The sequence below is a fragment of the Ornithodoros turicata genome, chromosome 1 (genome assembly GCF_037126465.1).
Source record: "Ornithodoros turicata isolate Travis chromosome 1, ASM3712646v1, whole genome shotgun sequence".
NCBI classification, from domain to species: domain Eukaryota; kingdom Metazoa; phylum Arthropoda; class Arachnida; order Ixodida; family Argasidae; genus Ornithodoros; species Ornithodoros turicata.
In genome coordinates this window covers 137,641,456-137,662,569 of record NC_088201.1, presented here as the reverse complement: position 1 = coordinate 137,662,569, position 21,114 = coordinate 137,641,456, and the positions used below count along the sequence as shown (strand labels likewise).

At 44.3% G+C, this 21,114-nt stretch overlaps 1 protein-coding gene across 2 annotated transcripts in view; it reads right to left on the bottom strand.

Moving 5' to 3' along the window:
* The window catches only part of LOC135369728 (uncharacterized), a 112,685-nt gene that overhangs the window by 47,699 nt on the left and 43,872 nt on the right, over positions 1–21,114 (bottom strand). For both annotated transcript variants that reach the window (XM_064603248.1, XM_064603256.1), the window contains 3 exons: positions 5,075–5,173; positions 1,631–1,737; positions 474–536 (listed from right to left, as the gene is read on the bottom strand). In XM_064603248.1, the coding sequence (XP_064459318.1) occupies positions 474–536; positions 1,631–1,737; positions 5,075–5,173 (269 nt within the window). The remainder of the gene's footprint in view (positions 1–473; positions 537–1,630; positions 1,738–5,074; positions 5,174–21,114) is intronic.

Here is a 21,114-nt window from a genome sequence, read left to right as displayed (position 1 = left end):
CTCTTTCATGGTACCCCAGATTGTGCTCTTTCTGTCAGTCTCTATGGGCAGGATAAGTAAACTTTTGTTATTCGAGAACTGGTTCACGTCACGCACGGTCAGAGCATTTTGAACTCGTACTTCATTACCGCTATACACGTACCAAAATTATTTTTAAAAGTACAGCTAAGCCATTGCTTGCAAATATAACTGCACATGATACAAGTGGTCCTATTAGGACTGTGACTGGACCAATATTTGGCCTATACTGCCAATATGTTGTGCTGCTTGGGGAGTGGAATACCTTCGTGTCCCCTGCATGATGACCTTCGTGTCCCCTGCAATCTGCATGGTCGTTTCTTACAGGACTTTCGCGCGCGATACCGCCGATTGGGGACTGCACGGCCAAATGATGCATGCTTTCGCGAACAGAAGTTACATGAAATAACGGAGTTACGTATAGAATAATGATTGGAGGAGGTGTAGCGTATTACCACAAATGTCTTGTGCACCTTCGTTTTAATTCTTGCGTTCACCGATGCGAAAAATGCGTTCATCTGGAAGACAAGGTTTTGTAAGAACAGTATCACAAAAGACGAATACAGCTTAGGTCCGGTTAGGTTGGCCGGAGGAAGGGAACTTCACTTGTGAAAGGAATAACAATGCTTGCGTGAAGTTGTGTGGTTGTGAGGTAAGTGAATACATAAATATTAAACTGTGTGAGGAGCAGAATACGTATAAACGATATTTCACAACGTCTCCGCTTTTCAGCGCAGCTCAAGCGACTAGCCCTCCATGGGGCTGTTTCAAGTCTAGTCAAAGAGGATCTGTCCAGCATAAGACGAATATCACGCCCAGGCAAGCTACGTCGAGGTTTTTGAAACAAACACACGTGGTAACATGGGAAGTAGGTTTTTGATCAACGCACTTTGCGACACACGGGTGTCAATACTCGTATATCAACGACGAGGGATAATTCAGTAACGATGGAAATCTGGAAAGGGTTGTGACACATAACTAAATACCGGAAGAGTGCACACACGAGACAGAGGCGAACCAGAAAAGTGTTTCCTCTGTCCGTGGCTATCTTCTGTATACAGTCTTGGATTGTCCAATTATCTGAAAAGGGGTAATACAGCAGAGAGGATAATAATTTCCTGCTTCTACTCTTATTTACTATTTAGTTTCTCAATAAATTAACAGTATTATGCGGCATGTCTTTGCGAATCTAATAATGGTCATTAGTTTAAATTCTTGCACACCGGAATTATTTAGCGATTAGTATTACCTCGGTGTTGAGTTCAATAGTACCATGAAGGTAACAGGTATTCGTATAAATTGTAATAACTGATCAACTAATAACTAATTAACTAGGTTGACATTTGATCGGCATGCTGGATTTAAAAAGCTGCAGCTAAATGATTAGTTTCCTGTTATTTTAAAGGCTCCTTCTGTTCCGGAACTCGAGTTCCTCTCAGGACAAATTTCCATTAACGTTGACGTCGAGAAAAAAAGCGTATTCGATAACATAGAAGAATACACATAGAAGTAGGTGTATTAGTCAATGACATGCTACCACAGGGAAGAGCGGCGCTGGCTTAGGAGAAAGGTGTATCGCAAGAGGTTTAGCGGAACATGATCATAAACTTACCAAATTGAGCATGCTTTGAGCGTATCTGATGAACTGGGGTTCAGTGAATGTCCCGTAACTCGCATCACCGACGAAGGTAACTGTAATCGGACGAAATGTGGTCGTGGCTGTGAAGCGAAAAATGTAAGTGAAACGGGAAATTATTTGCGTCCTGTACCGCACGTATACTCATACACAACAACAACAGTAACGACCTTAACGGATAACCGTATACATAGATGTTTTTTTTAATCCGTTACAAAACGTTTATAAAAAAAGCCTGGAAAGTAGCGTAGGTGTCGTTTTTGCAGTTGAATATTACGGTGAGGCTGACATCCTCTCGAAGAAAGTATGCAACTACAAGACAATTCTTTAATTACATACAGAATAATATATTATCCTAGTTGAAAGCCATTCCACGTTTCAAAAAAAATCCTGAAACACGCACCTGCGTTAAGATATCCATCCCCGTATTGTGATATGCAAATGAGCCGAAACTGAAAAAAGCGCGCATGAGAAGCGCATCACCTTCGCCGACGGAGGCTTGTCTGGGCGGGAACGCGATTTATCTGATCCACAGGTCGGCACCTACTCCAATCATCTTCACCGCTCCAAATCATGTGACCCTCTGACGTGAAATGAGGGCTGTACCCCCTGGGTTCCAGGTCGCTGCGGTTTCGTCTCATTTGTATATCAAAAATCGAGGACGGATATTTTCACGCACGTACGAGTTTCAGGATTTTTTAAAACCCGGAATGGCTTTCAACTAGAATGGTCTCTCATTCTGATTCCACGCTTTTGCCCGAAATCCCCTAATAAAAAGAGTTCATTACTGAATTTTCGGTAATTAGTCACCTTGTAGTTGCATACTTTCTTCGAGAGGATGTCAGCCTGGCCGTAGAATTCAATAGCACAAACGACATCTATGCCGCTCTCATGAATTTTAATAAAAAGTATGTAGCGGATAGAAAAAACACTCTGTATATCACGAAGGTATTGATGCTACTGCGTCGGTCCGCATTACAGGAAGTGAAGAGAAAAGAGGTCATGTGGCTGCTAAAAAAGTAAGCAACAACTCGACAAACAACTGTGTTGTTTGGGCATGTTGCTTCTTTGACTTCGTCTTCTTTTGTCCCTTATCTTGATACCACGTGGGAATGAACGCAGTTCTTGTCCCGTTATTTCGCGCCAAAACAACAAGGACATTAGAAATGGGGAAAGGAGGGAGTTGGAGGAATGCGCACTCCCCTGACGCATTATTCAAAGTGCGATACAGATGATGTAGTTATGCTTCATGGCTGCGCCACTTGCGTACATACATACTACACGTATAGATACATCGGTCACATGCATGTGTCACAACATGCATACCTGAATGAGCTACTGACAGGGAACCTACAGACTATCTTGACGGGATTTCGTTGACTTATGATCATGACCGGGGACACAGTCGCCGCACACCGCTGTAATTCTGTCGCACGAAGGCGCTCGAATCAGATCACTCTATATGCCCGTCAACGACGATGTGTGTAAGCAACATGTAAGATAATTTAATGACTTTCTGAACTGGGTTGGGATCAGAAGGCGGCATGTATGTCCGCGCGTTTCCGAACACGGCCTCGGTATGTTCACGAGAGCATGAGCTCATACGAGTGTCAGGGTAGCATGCCTCACGCCGTCAATCAGAGATCCCAACAACGCAAAACAGTCCTAAGGATATCTGATGTATGTCCGAAACCGAATATTTATTTGAATATCCTGAAGATAATGCCTTTCGTCCGTAACATGCACGCTCACAGGTCCAAGTGAGAGAAACTAGGAGTCCACAGGGACGTCTGACGGATATCTACAGAGACAATAAACGGACCTCGTACATCTCTGGGGTGGGACTGGCTTCCCGGTGCATCGTAACCAACGCCAAGCAATTCAAGAAATATTTATAGAACCATTTCACTGCCTAGCCATTTTTCAGATCATGTTGTACGCTTGTGTTGTGTTTGCTCTAGTCAACACAAATGTTCCTTTTTCTTTTCCTTTTTGCACTCCACGACTTTATAAATCTATCTGGATGCTGCTCATATTGACATTACATTATTAAATGTTAACCACTCCCATCTGTATTACCTCACGTCCCTGAGTATACATAAATAAATAAACGAGTCTGAAGTGCACAACACGGCAACCCTCCACCTTCCACCTGCAAATCCTTTTAGGGGAGCATAAACGAACTTTCTGGGCGAGACCCGTGGATATCATGACACTAGTTTTTTCGACGGGAAAACGTCTGAATGCGTCGCCCAAGCACAACGCTTAGGCGCGTGAATAAACATTCATTTCTTCGTTCACTCTCGCCATGCTCAGACCGATCTTCACGACGTACTAGTTGGGATAAATCTCCCACACCCAAAAAATTATCGCCTGTAAAGCAGAATTATTGTACGATGAAAGATGAAAGTCACTGAAAAGGTTAGCCAGCTGTAGGGATCGAACCCACATCGTCTGGATTACCGGTCCAGGGTTCTACGAATTGAGCTAAGCTAATATGCCTCTCCAGCGACTTTCGGGGTGCGTCATCTGAAGGGACGAGAAACCAGCTACTCACTCTCACTCACCTTCCTTTCACTCTTACATGTTTTGTTCACTCATACACACATTCATACGACGGAAATCGACGCAAGCGGCACCTGTTGAACAAGAGAGAAACTGATGTTCTGAGGCTGGAACAACATAGAGGGGACAGATACAAACAAAGCCTCAAATTGCCTAAGAAATCAACGATGAAAGATGAAAGTCACTGAAAAGGTTAGCCAGCTGTAGGGATCGAACCCACATCGACGGAAATCGACGCAAGCGGCACCTGTTTCAGTTTCTCCCTTGTTCAACAGGTGCCGCTTGCGTCGATTTCCGTCGTATGAATGTGTGTATGAGTGAGCAAAAAATGTAAGAGTGAAAGGAAGGTGAGTGAGAGTGAGTGGCTGTTTTCTCGTCCCTTCACATGACGCACCCCGAAACTCGCTGGAGAGGCGTGTTAGCTTAGCTCAATTGGTAGAGCCCTGGACCGGTAATCCAGAAGATGTGGGTTCGATCCCTACAGCTGGCTAACCTTTTCAGTGACTTTCATCTTTCATCGTTGATTTCTTAGGCAATTCGAGGCTTTGTTTGTATCTGTCCCCTCTATGTTGTTCCAGCCTCAGAACATCAGTTTCTCTCTTAATGTACGAGATACCAACGGCACTTACGTTCCGTCTCTCGCTGTGTTTCCCTTCAGGGGCATGAAAACGCTGCCGCCGCAATCATCACGACTTTTTTTTTTTTTTACATTGTATTACGAAGTTACGCTGGCGACATTTCTTCGCGGTTTTTTAAATGAAGGGTGCCAGTCACATGCCCTACATTCGTGCATATACTTCTCGAACATACACTATTGTGAACAGCGCCAGAGCAAGGACACGGAGAGGTACTCACTCGTGGTCGACGTGGTCGTCGTGGTTGTCGTGGTCGTTGTGGTTGTCGTGGTCGACGTGGTCGTCGTCGTCGTTGTGCTGGTTGTAGTTGTTTCTTCACCTGAAATGTCATTACATGAACATACATGTTGCATAGGTCTATTCCCTGGACTGGATCTCCATGGTCTATTTCCAGAATACAATGCTCAGTGCGCCTAATACTTGCTCGCTATTATTATTTCCTGCTAGTAAAGTACCGCCCCTGGCGATGAAACCCCACAGTCAATCATAATTTTTATAATGTTTTTGTGGATGTCCTGTTCGTATTAGTACTGTGTTGTGGGATGTGAGACGGACTGGTGGTGGTACCGGTGATGGTTACTTGCCATTGTTGATCTCACCTATGTGGACAGCATCATGACTGTAGCGGACGTGACATGAGCAGAACGAATTAAGCAAAGCCGCATGCCCCGCTCTCTTCAGCAACCACATACTTCAAACGCTTGTTAACTTAAAACAATATGGTGCTTTCAGAAGGTCGCACAAGTCGATACAAGCGTGATTCAGAAGCGTCGTACAAGATCGTGGTCGTACAAGCCCTCGATCCTTTAAGACTAATCCAGATCCGAGTGTCAGCTGTCACACTCATGAAGGAAGGAAACACAAGGAGCTGCCCTTCCTTTCAGACTATTGTAGTCATCCTCTAGCGGACGCTCCAGTCAAAACAGGCACTGCTTCCTGTCCACCACGTGATCTCTCTAGTTTCGATTTCGCAAGTCTTTATGTATCGCGCTGTTCTCTGTGCCTTTTTACTTCCCAAAAGCAATTTATTATTAAAATTCGAGCCCCATCGGGGCAACAACTCTGTGCTACGGTATTCCTGCGCGGCTGCGGTTAACCGAGAGCAGCTCTGTCGCGAGAATAGCGTTTCATTCCTAAGTAGGTACTTGATAGTTTCTTTCAGGCCCCTGCGTGTGTTTGAGACATCTTGAATCGTTGACATATTGAATCTTTCGTTAGCGTTCCAGTGCTGTGGCGCAGATTCATTTAATTTGCTCCTTTGTTGAACGCGTTTGGTTAATGGTATTCTTTACCACTTGAGGATAACTCGCGTCGTCTGCTTTGGGAGCTACCATGCTCTTGGGGTCAGTGAACGGTGACAAGGTAGACAGGAGCATCCCAGAATGCATTGCGAAGGCTGGCACGCCTGTCCTAATATAAAACGGTGGAAGGGCCGCTCTTGTGTTTTCTTGCTCCATGGTTGCACTCGACTCCTCACTAAGAAAACGCGCGGTTTCCCTGCACTTACCTACTTCGAGAATAACCTCTCAACCCCATTCATCATCTTGAAAGTCCCGATTCATCATCTTAAAAATAAAGTTGTTGTTACCCACTTGTATATCTTCGAAAGTTTTATGTATCGCGTGAGCATGTTTCCGTGCGCTCGCGTGTGTATGCAAAGAAATGTCAGTTTGCGATTGCGGCGCTCTAATGCAGCACTCTCAAAGGGTCTACACGGGAGCATTATTGAACATGGCCCTCTAAATATCAATTATGGCAGTTGTCTTACCATGAACATATACACCAAGCTGTACACTAGAATCAACCGTGGCGGCTGCGATATTGAACCAGAACTGCTCCTCTTTTTTAATGTTTCATTCTTGAGACATTCCTAAAGCTCGTATACAACCACATAAACAGAAGACAGCAGGGGTAGGAGACTCCCGCAAACACAGATATATGTCACCCTTTCGATAAAAGCGCTTAAACCCCTGTGGAAGGGGAATACAAGAGCAAAACAGACGACAGAGCACCGACTGAGAGACCACAAATTTAATTCACAATCACCCTGCCATACATAAAGGGGGTTTCGGCGCCGTGAGACAACAATAAATATTTTCGCGTAACGCATCAAGGTGCTTGGTGCCCAAAGAAAATAATTTCATCAATGTCAATGAAGTAATTATATTAATTGACGACCTCAAACCATCATCTTCTGGTGGCCCTGTTAATTCTATCTATAGCATTCCAATCTCAGTTACTCTCAGTCACCTTGTGATTGTACACATCATGTGAATTTTGTTTTTTAGTTATACATTTTTGTACTACGCTTTGCGTGAAACCGCCAAAGAGATCTCATTTTTGCATGTGATGCATACGCTGTTACGCAAGTGTTTACCACCCTACACAAAAGCGAATTGCGTTATGAGACTAGAATCCAGTACTGGCCACTGAAAAGTGCCGTCTGCTGCAGCAACGTGACTCAAGGCGTTGAAAGGAGAAAGCTACGTCGGCATCGATATAGCGGCATCAGCGGAGTACAACTGCAGCCTCCATAGCTTTTCCACGAAAACCACCGCCCATTCCCTCCTCGGGCGTCCTGAGCCGCGAACAGGACCGGCACCAAAAAGCACGCGGTGATTTGGTCGCACTGTGCACGTACGCCGTACTCTCTGCCTCCCGCATTCTTTCGTTATCACCCTCTCTCGACGTTCTCGGAGCTAATAGTAGGGAAAGATACGCTATAACGACACTTTTTTCGATTCCAGTTAAAGCCGATTCTAATCCAACACAAGCCATTTCTAATCCAGGTTAAGTCAGCTCTAAGCCCACTGATTGGTGGACCTCAGAGACGTCATCGCTCCACCCCTTCACACTGATTGGTCCATTCCACACTTACCAAACGCAGTTTGTTTGGCATAGCTCCGACCCTTCATGCTAATTGGCCAATTCAATACCTAACGAATGCTGATTAAGCGATTTCAAGTCGCTGATCGCTGACTGGTGATCTCTGCTCCACCGATTCACGCTGATTGGCCTATCTCAGCTGTGCCCTTTGATGTTGCTTCGTCAATGCCAAGCCTGCTGAACACTGATTAGTTTGCCTCCAGAACCACTCATTGGTCAATTTCACATATTGGTCAGTTATTCGTAGGCTGGTACACAGTCCCATTACGCTAATCGGACCATAATTGGCAGCCAATCACCAGTCGCTCATTTCTAGATTTCTAAGCCTGCTCATAGGCTTGTAGAGCCAAACTGCTTATCTGTGCATAATCCCAGCTACGTCTAGAAGTCGATCATTGTCAATCATTGGTCAATTCCACTCATTTCTGGATTTCTCAGCACTGTCGTAGGCTAGTAAACACCAAATGTTTATTTGTCCATACTTCCAGCAACACATAGGCACATAGAGCCACTCATTGGTAAACTCCACTCATTTCTAAGCCTACTCAAAGGCTGGTACAGCCCATATACTTAGTGGTCGATAATTCGAGCGACATCAGAGACAGCCGCTCATTGGTGCATTTACAATGATTTCTAAGCCCGCTCATAGGCTGGTACTCCCCACCTGCTTGCCTGACTATTCCACTGACTACCGTGCTCCATTATTCTCGGATGCTTTCTGATTGGTCCAAGAGTGCTTATGGTTCCCAACGCATAGGCTAGACTCCTGGTTGCCAGCCCAGAACACTACTGGCGCAGCTCATAGCCTGGTTCTCAATACACCACCACAATCACTTATTGGTCCCGTGCATACCACCCCATTTGCACATGTCCATTACACAATTCCAAGTCAGACATACAATGTCCTGTCCTTTCAAGGCATGCCCAAACTTGATTTTCCCACACGAGCACTCTATAAGACGGCGCGCCCGTCGCATACCCCAGCTGTGCTCTGCAGACATGCCCGAACTGGACTTTGCCACCTCCGACAGGTGGCACAATCGACAGACAATGAAAGAAAAAATGATTTCAATGTGTATCAAGCATGTGATCAAGAAAACCCATAGAAGTTGATCATATGTAATGAAGCCATGTATGTATGTTCCCATAGATGGTGTACTTCGCACTCAGACATAAAAGAATTTATGTTTATCAAGTACATGATCAAGAAAACCTTTGTGGTTGAAGCTTGCCATGAATCTTCTTTAGGAAAAATTATTTGAATATTTATTCATCACAGGATCAAGAATCCCTGTAGTGGTGCTCTGCAGTGCGCCTAATGTTATACAGGTTGTTGTATCTGTCCCCTCTATGTTGTTCCAGCCTCAGAACATCAGTTTCTCTCTTGTTCAACAGGTGCCGCTTGCGTCGATTTTCGTCATATGAATGTGTGTATGAGTGGGCAAAAAATCTGTATGTAAATCTGTGGATCTGTGTAAATAGTGGATAGCGTGCTATACACTTCAACACCCCAGTGCAAATAAAAAAAGATTTCAATTCATACTAAGGGGATCATAAAGAAACTCAATAGAAGAAACACGGATGCGATACAGTGGGGTGTATACTGAAATAAACCGTTTAAAATAAATCGCTTCAAAATAAACGCCACCAGCTCCTGTGGCATAGTGGATGTGTATGCGTAGCATAGTGTAGCATAGAGGGATAGTAGGATGATAGCTTTGCACGCCGAGACTGGGGGGTGACACAGGTTCGAATCCTCTCACCGGCTGTGCTGTGAGGTTTTCCCTGGGTTTTCCAAAGAATTTCCAGAAGAATGTCGGCACAGTTCCCACCGAAGTTTGCCCAGGACGCATACTAACCCCCCTGTCTTCCACTCCTCCTGCTGTGCCCTTTTCATCTGTCCACGTCTGTACATCGCTCATAGCCACAGTTGCTTCGCGGTGCTAACGATGTAGATCGTCACCATTACGGTTTTGTAAGTTATAAGCAATAAGATAAATGCCATTTCTGTCAATATACACGTGAAGTATTATGGTGTTATGTTCACTCTTTTTTAATCTCACTTAATCAGCAATTCAGACTTGGTCACCTTGCTTCCGCCGGGATGAGTGGCTTCCGGTGGGGTGAGTGTTTTGAGCGTTGCAGAAGCGTTGGGGTACGATACATCTGTACCGCTAAAGTGATAAAAAATATCTTTTTTTGTGTTTACATTGTTCGTCTAGCTTTGATTTGGTTGAAGTTTGACTGCTGCTGTCTACCGTGAAGTGCACGCCTTCAGATTTGTATTTAAAATCGATAAAACCCTCAGCGCGGGTACAAAGACGACGTATATAAAGAGAAGACGAAGACACTGCACTAAACTGCCAACCAAAGAATTTTATTCCGTGCAACGGAGCGCTAAAATTGGCGCTCGGATTTGTGTGTGCACCGCAAGCCCTCAAGCTGACCGCGAGCAATGGGACACCTCCGGAATGGCTAGGTATGCCTAGTGCTAAAGGGCATAATTACAAACACGAAGAGGTGGACAAACAGGGCCTGGCAAGGTTAAAAAAAAAGTAAGTTATGGACTTGACAAACAGGCAGGCAAACTGTAGAATGTCATGTTTAGGCAATGGCAAATACATAATGATCCGGGCCCTAGTCATGACTTTCCCACGACTGCATGACAGGCTTGTCCTAGCGGTCCCATATTAGGAAGTGCCGGCCAGCTTAACGTGGGTAGGGGATGTTTAACTCGTCGGTGCGGGTTGCGGGTCACCACCGCTCCTCAGACCGGCGAGGGAAACGTCGAGGCAGCTTTTTGGGACACGCTGTGCGAGTGGCCGACGATCACGATCTACTGCCGGCCTGCCGGCTGCGTTCCCTGTCGGTGCGGGGTGTGGGCCACCACCGCTACGGGGCGCCACCGTGGCTATCGGCGCCCGGCACTCGGTATCGGGATAGCTGGCAGTGGGTTTCTCGTCAGTTCGTCGGTGTGACTGGTATGGACCGGCGAGAGTGAGCTCCGAATCCTGGACGTCGAAGTGGCATCTGGGTGGGGGGTGTTGAAACACGTCCGTGGCGGGAGAGCTAGCGGTGGTTTTCTCGCCGGTAGCAGGATTTTGAAAACCGTAGGCGTACTACTAGGATTTATTTTAACAGGAGTTATTTTAAAACGATTTACTTTAAAACGATTTATTTTAGAACGATTTATTTCGGAACGATTTATTTCGGCGCGATTTATCTGAACACGATTTATTTTGGACGGTTTATTTCGGTCACATCCCATACAGTGAAGCTAAAGTGCATCTTTGTTGCAGATAGTGTGCTTTGCACTTCGATACACCATGAAATAATGATCTCAATGTTCATTATGCAGAGTCATCAAGGAAAGCCATAGTGGTCTTAGAGGAGTTGATGCTAGAGTACTTCTGAACAGGAATAAGCAAAATCAGAAACATGAATGATGGGTTTAGGGCGATCGCACAACAGACAGATTCAAAATGCACGAAACTTATGGACACAAATCACCAACTACTGGCATTTATAAGATGACTTTTAAATGCACACACTTTCCGCGATATATAAAAGCAACATGTCCACGAATACGAATTTCCAGAACTCACGCACCAGATGATTTGTTATATGATATCAGATCACCTTTAGGGCTCTCATAGAAAGAATCGAATCTCTGTGAACGACAAAGATATCTACGAGTGAATCTGTGTGGAGATTGTGAGAGCTGTGTGGTGCGATTGTCATAAACTACCATTCATATTAAAAATTGTGATTGTTACTGTTCTTTTAAGGTGAGTACATTTTTTCTAAGTTGGAGTTGTCCATAATGCAGCATGCTTTGTGAATTTTGAAACTGTGTGGTGTGATCGCGCTAAATCTGCCATTCTTATTTCTAATTTTATTTCTTACAGTTCAGTAGTACTTTTACAGCGTGCTCTTGCTAGAGAGTGCATTCTTTCTTAAATGGAACACGTGCGGATCAGGGCAAAAAGTCATGAAAAGATATGTCGCATGAAATATACGTGCTCGGTAAATATATTTGTGAAAGACAGAGGATCGGTTCTTTTTGTGACAGCTTTGAAGATGTCCTGAAACTGCATAAGAAATCATGGGGTGCCTGAGCTCTGGAACTTGGTGTTTGTGGACATGCTGCTTTTTGAAAGCATGGAAAGTGTGTGCGTTCAAAAGTGGCTGTCTATCGATGGTGCCACTGGGTTCTTTGTGTTATATGAAGCTTTGAAACGTATAAAACGTTGTACATTTTGAATCTCTGAGTTCAGTGATCACTGTAAAATCGTCATTCCTATAGATCTCTACCAGAGAAACGTCATCATGGCGTTGGTAGACTGAAACCGTAACAAATCTGAAGGGGAGGGCCGCGTTCCATGAATGGGCACTTGTTCGCTGCCTCCTATTGAAAGAAAAGTAGGACCGAAGGTCGCATCCTTTTCAGGGCCCAACGTAATCCCCTCAACACCGTGGCTTTCGGTCATAACCTTGTTCGTCCCGAGCTTCCAGCGTAGTTCAACTCTACTAAATTGGTGAGGCTGTGGAACAGTATGACGTCATTTGTTTACAAACAGGGAGAGATCTGTTTCTAATTGTGCATCTTTCTGAAGTGCTCTTAAAGGTCAGCTATGTCGATATCCCAAATAGTCGAAACGGTTGTGATATTCTGAAATCCCACATCCAGCTCTCCCCAAAATACACCTTCATTCTCTCAGTTCGGTACAGTACCATGTCAAAAAAATAGGTAATTCATTCCGAAACACACATGGGCGCAGCCATTTTTATGACGTAGATGCACCCGAACGGGCATTGTGACGTGTACGCGCCTTCGTACTTGTCAGTGGATTTCAGCTACGGCTTCTCGCGGCTTCACGTATCTGTGCTTGAAGATGGCGGACAGCCGGGTTCCACCGTTCCGCGATAAGTAAACAGTGCAGCAGCTGCGAACTCATTCGCGCACCAACCTCTGTGCGATGTTGTGACTGGAATTCGTCGTTTGTGTTTTGTGAGCACGTACAATTTGTATCAAGTCGCGTCTGCGTTAGCCCCTTTACAGCACTTGCCCATTGTAGAGGCTGACGTTTCGACAGCCGTGTCAGCAAGAAAATGCCGACAGCGTTTTATTACTGCAGGAAAATTGTGCTATGTATTTGAGAAACCGCATACTGCTATGGGACAAGTTTTACGTACGATTTATCAATGTGCAACAGCGTCGACGATGGTATGTAACGACGAAAGACGTAAAACGAAATACAAATCACATTTTAAACTTTTTGTGGGATTCTGTGCATTTTCCAGAAGCTTTCTTTGAATCACGCAATCCCATGTCACGCTGCGTTGTGTGGTACGCTACAAACTACTGCATTTTATGTCTAACATCTGGATATTGTTTGTAATGAACACCGTCGCACAAAAACATGCACACGAAAGCTCCAGTAGCCATGTGGTTGCACACTATGCAGACGCAAAAGAAGTACCAGAGCACATATTGCCACTTAGAAGTGTGGTGTCTGAAGAGTTAGGGCATAGCATAGATCCTAGAAATCAGGTGCACCTTATCCTTCTGTAGAGTGCTCTTTCAATTCACAACTCAGCCCATGGGGTGTAAAAGTATTAAAGGCAATTATGTGACTTGTCGTCGTGGGTGACATCACTGGCCAGCCTCGGGATTAATTCCGTGCTCAGGAATTATTGTACAAATCACTTTGTATGTAGGACGTGATAAGCAATATGTAAGTTGCAACCTTGTCTGCAGCATTCTCGATTGCCTCTTACCTTTACAGTTCGAGACACGTTACCAAACCATTTGCAAAGGGCACTCTTACAGGGGCCGTGTAACTTGAGTTTTTAGTTTATAAAATTTATAAAAATATAAGTATACAATATGTAATATGAAATTTATATAAAATCAAAAACAACATTTATAAAAATAATTTATAAAAAATAAATAAAAAGGCTTCATGGAAGCAATTCGTTAGCATACCCATTGCACATGAAGCACAATTATATATGCTTGGACATCATCTAATTAATCTTCTGAACCATATGTGTGGCTGCATACGAAATTTTTTATGCGCATCCTCTACCTTCCTATTCCTACATGTGCACACGAATAACAGTGCATATATGTGAAGTGGCAAAAAGCAACGCTAGACTCTACCATCATTGTGCCCCTTTAACTTTTCCACATTTATGTCTGGTGAACAGGGAATATCTCACTAGAAAAGAAGACATTTGTGCATTGTTTGGCAAGCAAATAAATATATTTATTTACATTTTCCATAAATCAACAATGTTGTGACCTGGTGCAAATATTAATGTCAACAAGTAAAGTACTTACAAATTATTCCTATGTGCTCAAATGCAGATATGACAATTCTGTTTTTGTACCTCAGCACAGTACAGTTTCAAAATTAACAAACTGCACAGCATCAACAATCAGTATCTGAAGAGGGGAATCACATAAAGCTCCAATAATAGACTGTGCAAACAAAGCTAAAAAAAAAACAAAGTACTTCAAGAAAATCTGAATAATCGGTTGCCGTTGTGATATGTACTACTATGCACAGTTCATGAATGGAACATGTTACCTCATTGCATTGCCTCCATGTGAGCACTAGAACAGGCAGCTTTTTAGGTCGCTCTTTCCGTGTTTTTCTATTGTCTTTTTTTGTTTTCTGTTTTTGCATTAGCAAGCATGGCCATAGTGAATCACAAGCAACCAAGGACAGGATGAGACATCTACAGTGCGACTGCTAGCTCTAAACTGATATATTTATTAGCAGACTCTGGAATATACACACATATGCTGCTAAGAAAATGACAATTTAACCAATAGAATAACAGACAAGAAAAAGGGTTATATATCTTCCCCTCTCCTCATTCTATTTCACAGGCAGCCCTAGTATCATTCTGAGTGTGTCCGTGCGTTCCCTTTGAGATAACGTATCTCTGACAGAAGCAAATCCAACAGCGGACTGCTTACGGATGCAGCTATCTTGGATTTCTCTTACCACTTGTTATTTAACCGCTGCCTTGAGCTGTGTGTTCTGGAAATTTAGGCAGCATCCAGAGTCCCTGCAATGTGTTGCCATGTTTCTCGAGGGCCTGTGTTTCGCTATGGCTCTCAGATATAAACTACCCCATTTCAACACGGTAGAAAACACAGATTTGTAAATAGCATCTGTTGATTGCACTGTACATACCCCCCACATAAAGGATCATAGTGGATACTACATCTTGTGCGATAATGTCAGGAACACAAAAAAGATAGATTTTAAACCACTCTTACGTCGTAGTAGTAGTATTTGTGTGAAGCTGCGCAATTCCTGTCCTGCAAATATTTAAACCATATGTTTCATCTGCCAGCGTGATGATCCCCTGAAAAGCAATTCACACTTGGCGGGAACTACCGGTTCTGAAACCTATCCCTAACATGTGTAGCCATCAGGGAGGAAACCCAAGGGCTGCGGTGGAAAAGACAAACACACACGGGCTATGTTCTCTCTGTGTATCAGCTGCTCTGGCTACTAAGAAAAACATGTTCCAAATTAATATAACATGGCTTGACATGATACGCCAGCGAAAGCTAACCAATAAAATTAGTAGTTAAATGTACAATACGTAAACACTTGCCATAACATGACAGTTTCCTTCCTGCATTCATGCGCTACCATTCAACCCACACAAACAGTGTACTGAATTTTTTTATAGCATTACAGGTTGTTTGACAGAACTTGAACAAGATTATATAGCACACGATAAAAGTAGAGTGAACATAATGAGCAGAAAAAATGGCTGCAAGCAAGCGCGCTGGTGAAGATGATGCATATGTAAAACCCCGAGACTAGGGAACACAAAGGGACATGTTTGTGTCTGTCCCTTCGTGTTCCCTAGTCTTGGGGTTTTACATCATGGATAATGTGCAGGTTTCTATTCACGCTTAATGGCTGTAGCAGTAATGCATGAAGACCACTGCTAAGTTGTGTTGAGAAACACCACTTTATGTTTGCCATGTCTAAATGAAACGTACCTGACCCGATCCAAATTAACCGTTCTGAGTCTGGAACACACAAAGAGAAAAACGCAACACACGCCACAACATTAACAGATAGCAAATGAGCTGTAGCGAGCTCCACTTTGGGACAAAGTCAACAAGTAATTCACCAAAAGCCAATGAGCGCCTGAAATGTAACATCTCCAGTGGCGTAGCCCGACCTCAAAGGTAGGGGGGGCTCGATACGAAAACTCCCCCCGCTGATCCTGTGTCGACAACACACACATACTTGTGCACACTTCAAACTGAGGGTTAAAAAAGGGAACGAAAATAGTTGATTTAGACGTTCGCAGTACGATTACATGTATAGGCTGTCATGACCAATGAAGTGGTGTCACGAGATCGGAAGTATTTTGAAAAGCTCATACTTTGAAAACCATTCAAGAATGCTTCTTAGAAAGACGCGATGAACTGCAAGAACTTTCGCGATAGTCACACTGGTCCCCCCCCCCCATATATTATGTTCTCGGATTTGCACGACTTGTGTGGGTTGGTCCGTGGCAGGTAGGGGGGGGGGCTCGAGCCCCCCCTAGCCCCCCCGTGGCTACGCCACTGAACATCTCTGACTGGTAGCAGGATGGCCCACGTTCAATTCCTGGTGCTAGCACTGACTGGCTTTTTCATGAATTATTTGTTGGAAGTTTCGATGTGCTTGAGAACCATTCGTCAACCATTGTATCCTCATGAGGTGATGAGGGTTTGTCATCCCAAAGAGACTCCCTTTCTGGCATGTGTCCTTATGGATGCTCATCACTGCAGAAAAAAAGAAAGAAAGAAAGGAAAAGCATTTAATGACAAGAAATGGATAGTCGCATTTACTGCATAATGATTGTGCACAACAGAAAGAATACTTTTGCACAGAAGGCTGTACTTCTTGATGTCTAACATCAAGTTACAAAATTCCAGAATATATGACATGTTGTAAGGTAGAGAATAAGCAGAGTTATTGAGTTGTCGAGTTGAGTTGAGGGGGGAGTTGTACCCCCTTATTTTATTATATATGATTATATAATTATCTTTATGTCTGTACCACCCCTCGCTCTCTACATTACAACATGTTTTATATATTCTGGGATTTTGTAACTTCATGTTAGACATTAACAAGAGCAGCCTTGTGCACGAAAGTCTCGTCTCATTAAAATTTAGATGCTCTCAACAGTCTTCTTTCTGTTGTGAATCTCTATCGCAGCATACCTACACATTGCTGTTCTACGTACTGTGACTTTGCAGTAAGAGTATGGAATTTGGGTAAAAAGACTACACAGCACTGCTCAGGTATTTTTGCCTATCGAACAGTATGTATGTATGCAGTATGCACACAGTATTTGTGCACCGGACCCACTAAAAATGTAGTGAATGTGGCATTGCCCACGGTAATGCACCAAGTTGAACACAATTATTGTAGAATCCAGGTATTTTAGCTTATATGTCAAGCCAGTACCACACCAGTATCCAGTGTGAAGTTGTGTCAAATAAATAGTTTCCACTTTTCTTAGCTCTCAGAAAACAGACAGTGAATTAATAAGAGTAGACAATGTTAACGTGAATTCCGGGCTATTCTTCAGTTGAAGATTCACAGATAGTAAAGGCACCTTCCTCAATGGACGCTGACGACACTGAAAATTCTAAAATGTTATCAGAGGCGACATCAGCTTCGGTGTGTCAAAGGATTGTATGTCCAACAGTAATCCAGCTAACAGTAACAAAAATGTGCAAAAGACAAATTAACTGAACTAATGTAACGTACCTTCTATATCAGACAGTAAAGCTTGTAACACCCCATCCACAGGAACCAGTGTCCAGACACAAAAGTGCTTGAACTGGGAGATAGCAGCTAATCGGAATGGTGACCTTTGTATTCCACCCTGAAAGCACAGGTTGTAACCTTGAGGGCAGATTTAAAAGTGGTGTCAAAATGTCTGCATGCGAGTGCACATGAAAAGTTGAACATAGATGAATACTCAAATTATAACATCACATTGTCATACCTGTTAGTGGAGGTGGACTGCAACTAACGTGTCAGCAATTTCTTCATGACCAGATGCAAGCCAGATCATGCTTCATTTCCGCCTTCAGCGTGCACCTGTGATAATTCAGTAGTTAGATTATCAATAGTACTATTGTGTTGTTAATCGTGCTTATATCAGAGTAAGCGCACTAGGACAGCTGCACAATCGATTCAAGCTTGCTATTTTTTATATCTGAACCTCGACTTACCATTTTTTTGCTCTCGTTTTTTGCCTTGATCCTCCGTGGCACGTTCAAAATGTTATGCGTCGGGCACCTCAGATTTTCATCAGACGATTTCGTGCCGAGATTCCAAATTGCCTCTGGAGTCGCGCGTAACCTATGATAGCATTCGTGGACGAAATCCTTACAGTGGAAATTAGCAGGCACCACTGTCAGCCAAGAGCTTCGCACTGCTTGGTCTTTTGGCAGCTTATAATAGGTAACACTTGAATGCTTCGATGAATTGTTCTAACAGCGTAGCACTCTCGCATCTTCGACAACTTCGCCGTGGCATATTCACGAATCATATCGCTCCAGCCCATAAAAGGCAAGGTCAGGACAAGGAAGTGCACTTTCCAAACGACGCTGTGCCAAAAAAAACATTCACATGCTTTGTTTCCGGCTTAGCAACAACATAACAGCTGTTCGCTTATGTACGATGCACAGAGGAGGAAACGAAAGAAGCCAAGCAACCAAGCCAAGAGTCCATGCCAAGCCAAAGACAGATAAACCGAGAGCAGTGACGTCGGTGCGCCCGTGCGCAGGGTTTGCCGACGGCCTGACGGCCCGGCGTGGGAACTAAGAAAACTGTTTTCTAAAAAACTACGAACAGTTGGAGCAAGATATTTCACACACATATTCAGTGTTCGGTAATGAACACACAGCGCAAGTATCGCTCAGTTCTGCGGCACTTCAAAATCGGCATATCTGACCTTTAAGGTGAACATAGTTTTTAGATTAAACATGTGCAGATCTAGTGAAGATAAAATCACCATGTTTTAAGATACCATCATGTAGAACTTCCCTGCAGAGAGTCGAAGCGAATCCGAACCCGCACCGAAAACCGAAGCAGTGAAGCACCGAAACAGTCGATGCCATCTTCGATCTGAAGCGGAACTCAACCGCAAAAAAATACTGGTAACCGGTTCAGATAACGGTTCATACGGATCTAAGGGCGGATCTTTGCATGTTGTGCATGAGCATAAGAACTACTTTTTTCGACTTTGTTTTATTAGCTTCGTAGCCTTCCTGTTGCTTGCAGAAAAAGGTGTGCCCTGCAGGAATGCTCTGGATTTTCTGGAGTCGCGAAACAACAAAGATAACAACAACAATTCATGATTAATGATTATGCTCCTGTCGTAACCACTACTAATCTTGTCTTTGATATCGTGCAAAATCTTTCAAAATCTTGAACCGTTGACGTCTTCCTGTCCGCTTCAAGTACTGTACCTTAGAGCCCTGCACGGGCCGACATTCCCGGGCCCGACCCGGCCCAGGCGCATCAAAAAATGTCCCGACCGTGTCCCGGTGACCCAGTGAGTAGAGCCCAGCCCGGCGTCTAAGCAAATAGAGCCCGACTCGGCCCGGCCCGGTGACTCGGCGAGTAGATCCCGGCCTAGTATTTACAGCCGCGACGTACGCGTTTCTGGTGATTATCGAACAAATTTATAAGTAAATTTATAAGGAGAGAAGACAAACATACAAGTGACGGCGGTTTAACACCGTAACCGCACGAGACCAAATTAAAATCCTGAACGCACGCGGGCATAGGCGTTATCGTCACACTGTCAAGATTTTGCGGAGGTAGAGGATACTGTCGACAAACTCCTTCTCCAGTCCCTACCCCTCTCACCAGGCTTTGCCAAATATATTGTGAAATACGTGAGGAGCAATGTAAAGTGGCTTTGAGAATGTTCTAGAGGGTCGAATCATATGCATAATGCAGTGTCCTTTGCTTGTGTTTGCAAAATATGCACAGGAATGATGCAAGCGCATGATGATATGAACGAATGCATCTCCATTGTGTGGAATTAGCTGCATGGCCTGGCCGGGCCTGACTCTCGGAAACATATTTGTCGGCCCGGGCCCGGCCCGGCCCGCGGTGCTGGCGTATGTTGTCGGCCGGGGCTCGGCAAGGCCCGGAGCACACAGCCAATAACAAGCCCGGCCCGCGGGCCGGGTCGGGGGGCCCGTGCCCGTGCAGGGCTCTACTGTACCTCACAAACGGAAATGTGCTTTAACCTGCCTGTTGTGCTTCATTCCCACCCGTGGCCCCTGAACCGGTTCGTGAACCGAACCGTTTGGAAAAAACCTGTTCGAACCATTATAGTTGCCTTCCGGAGCTGAACCCTTATCATCAAACCTAAACCCGTACCGAACCAATAAACGTTTCGGTTCGACTCTCTGCTTAGTTGTGTGATGACAAACACCAGTCAGCACCTCTCATATAGTCATATTTAATTAAATTGGAATACTTATATTTACTGAATGATGGCGACCTTTCTACATCCTCCGACGACAAAATGGACGTCAGCCCCGGATTTGCGAACAGATATCATGTGATATTGGTGTACTACATAACACTTTTGAGACAGGTTACTATTTACATTTAGTCCTGTTTTGAAGAACAGCAGCAACTTTTGAGAAGTTTGATGTCAACTGTTGCAACGGTTGCATTTCTTTCAGAAAAGTGTGTGCAATGTCCACCATCTATTGCTTTTCTCTCCACGTCTCTGTGTGGTCTGCTGCTCCATAATGGGACTTTTTCATGCTCGCATCGTTCATAGCGGCGATGAAACTCCCCATTCATCATCTTAAAAATAAAGTTGTTGTTTGCCCCTGCCCCCTTTTTCTCTGCCTTACATAAACTCCAGGCCGCAGGTGAGCGTGGTGCAGTACATAACCACGCATTGTATTATCCGGTGGTTTTCACATCACGTGGTCAGACGGTGTGGTGTCTCTGTCTTGTGTTCACGTAGTGGAGAAGTACCGTTAGTGCAGACAGCCTGGTTGTTTAGGCAAAAGCTTGTTGAGACCCTAAGGTCGCTCTTTGCAAACTCGTGGAAAGACTGAACATCGGACGATAGAATTGTAGAGCCTGGCTCCATTTAGAGAGGCGTCAATCGCTGTCTACGTGTCAGGCCGTTAATGGAAGCGGTAGTCATGGTTGGCGGGAGGTGTGCTGTAGATCTCATGTTGGTGAAGATACTCTTGTTTTATGGTGTAACAAGTAGGATGTCCAGAAGACAGGAATGTCTGCCGGTAACCATCTTCCATGTTAAGGTGTGGGGGTTGTAATGCAA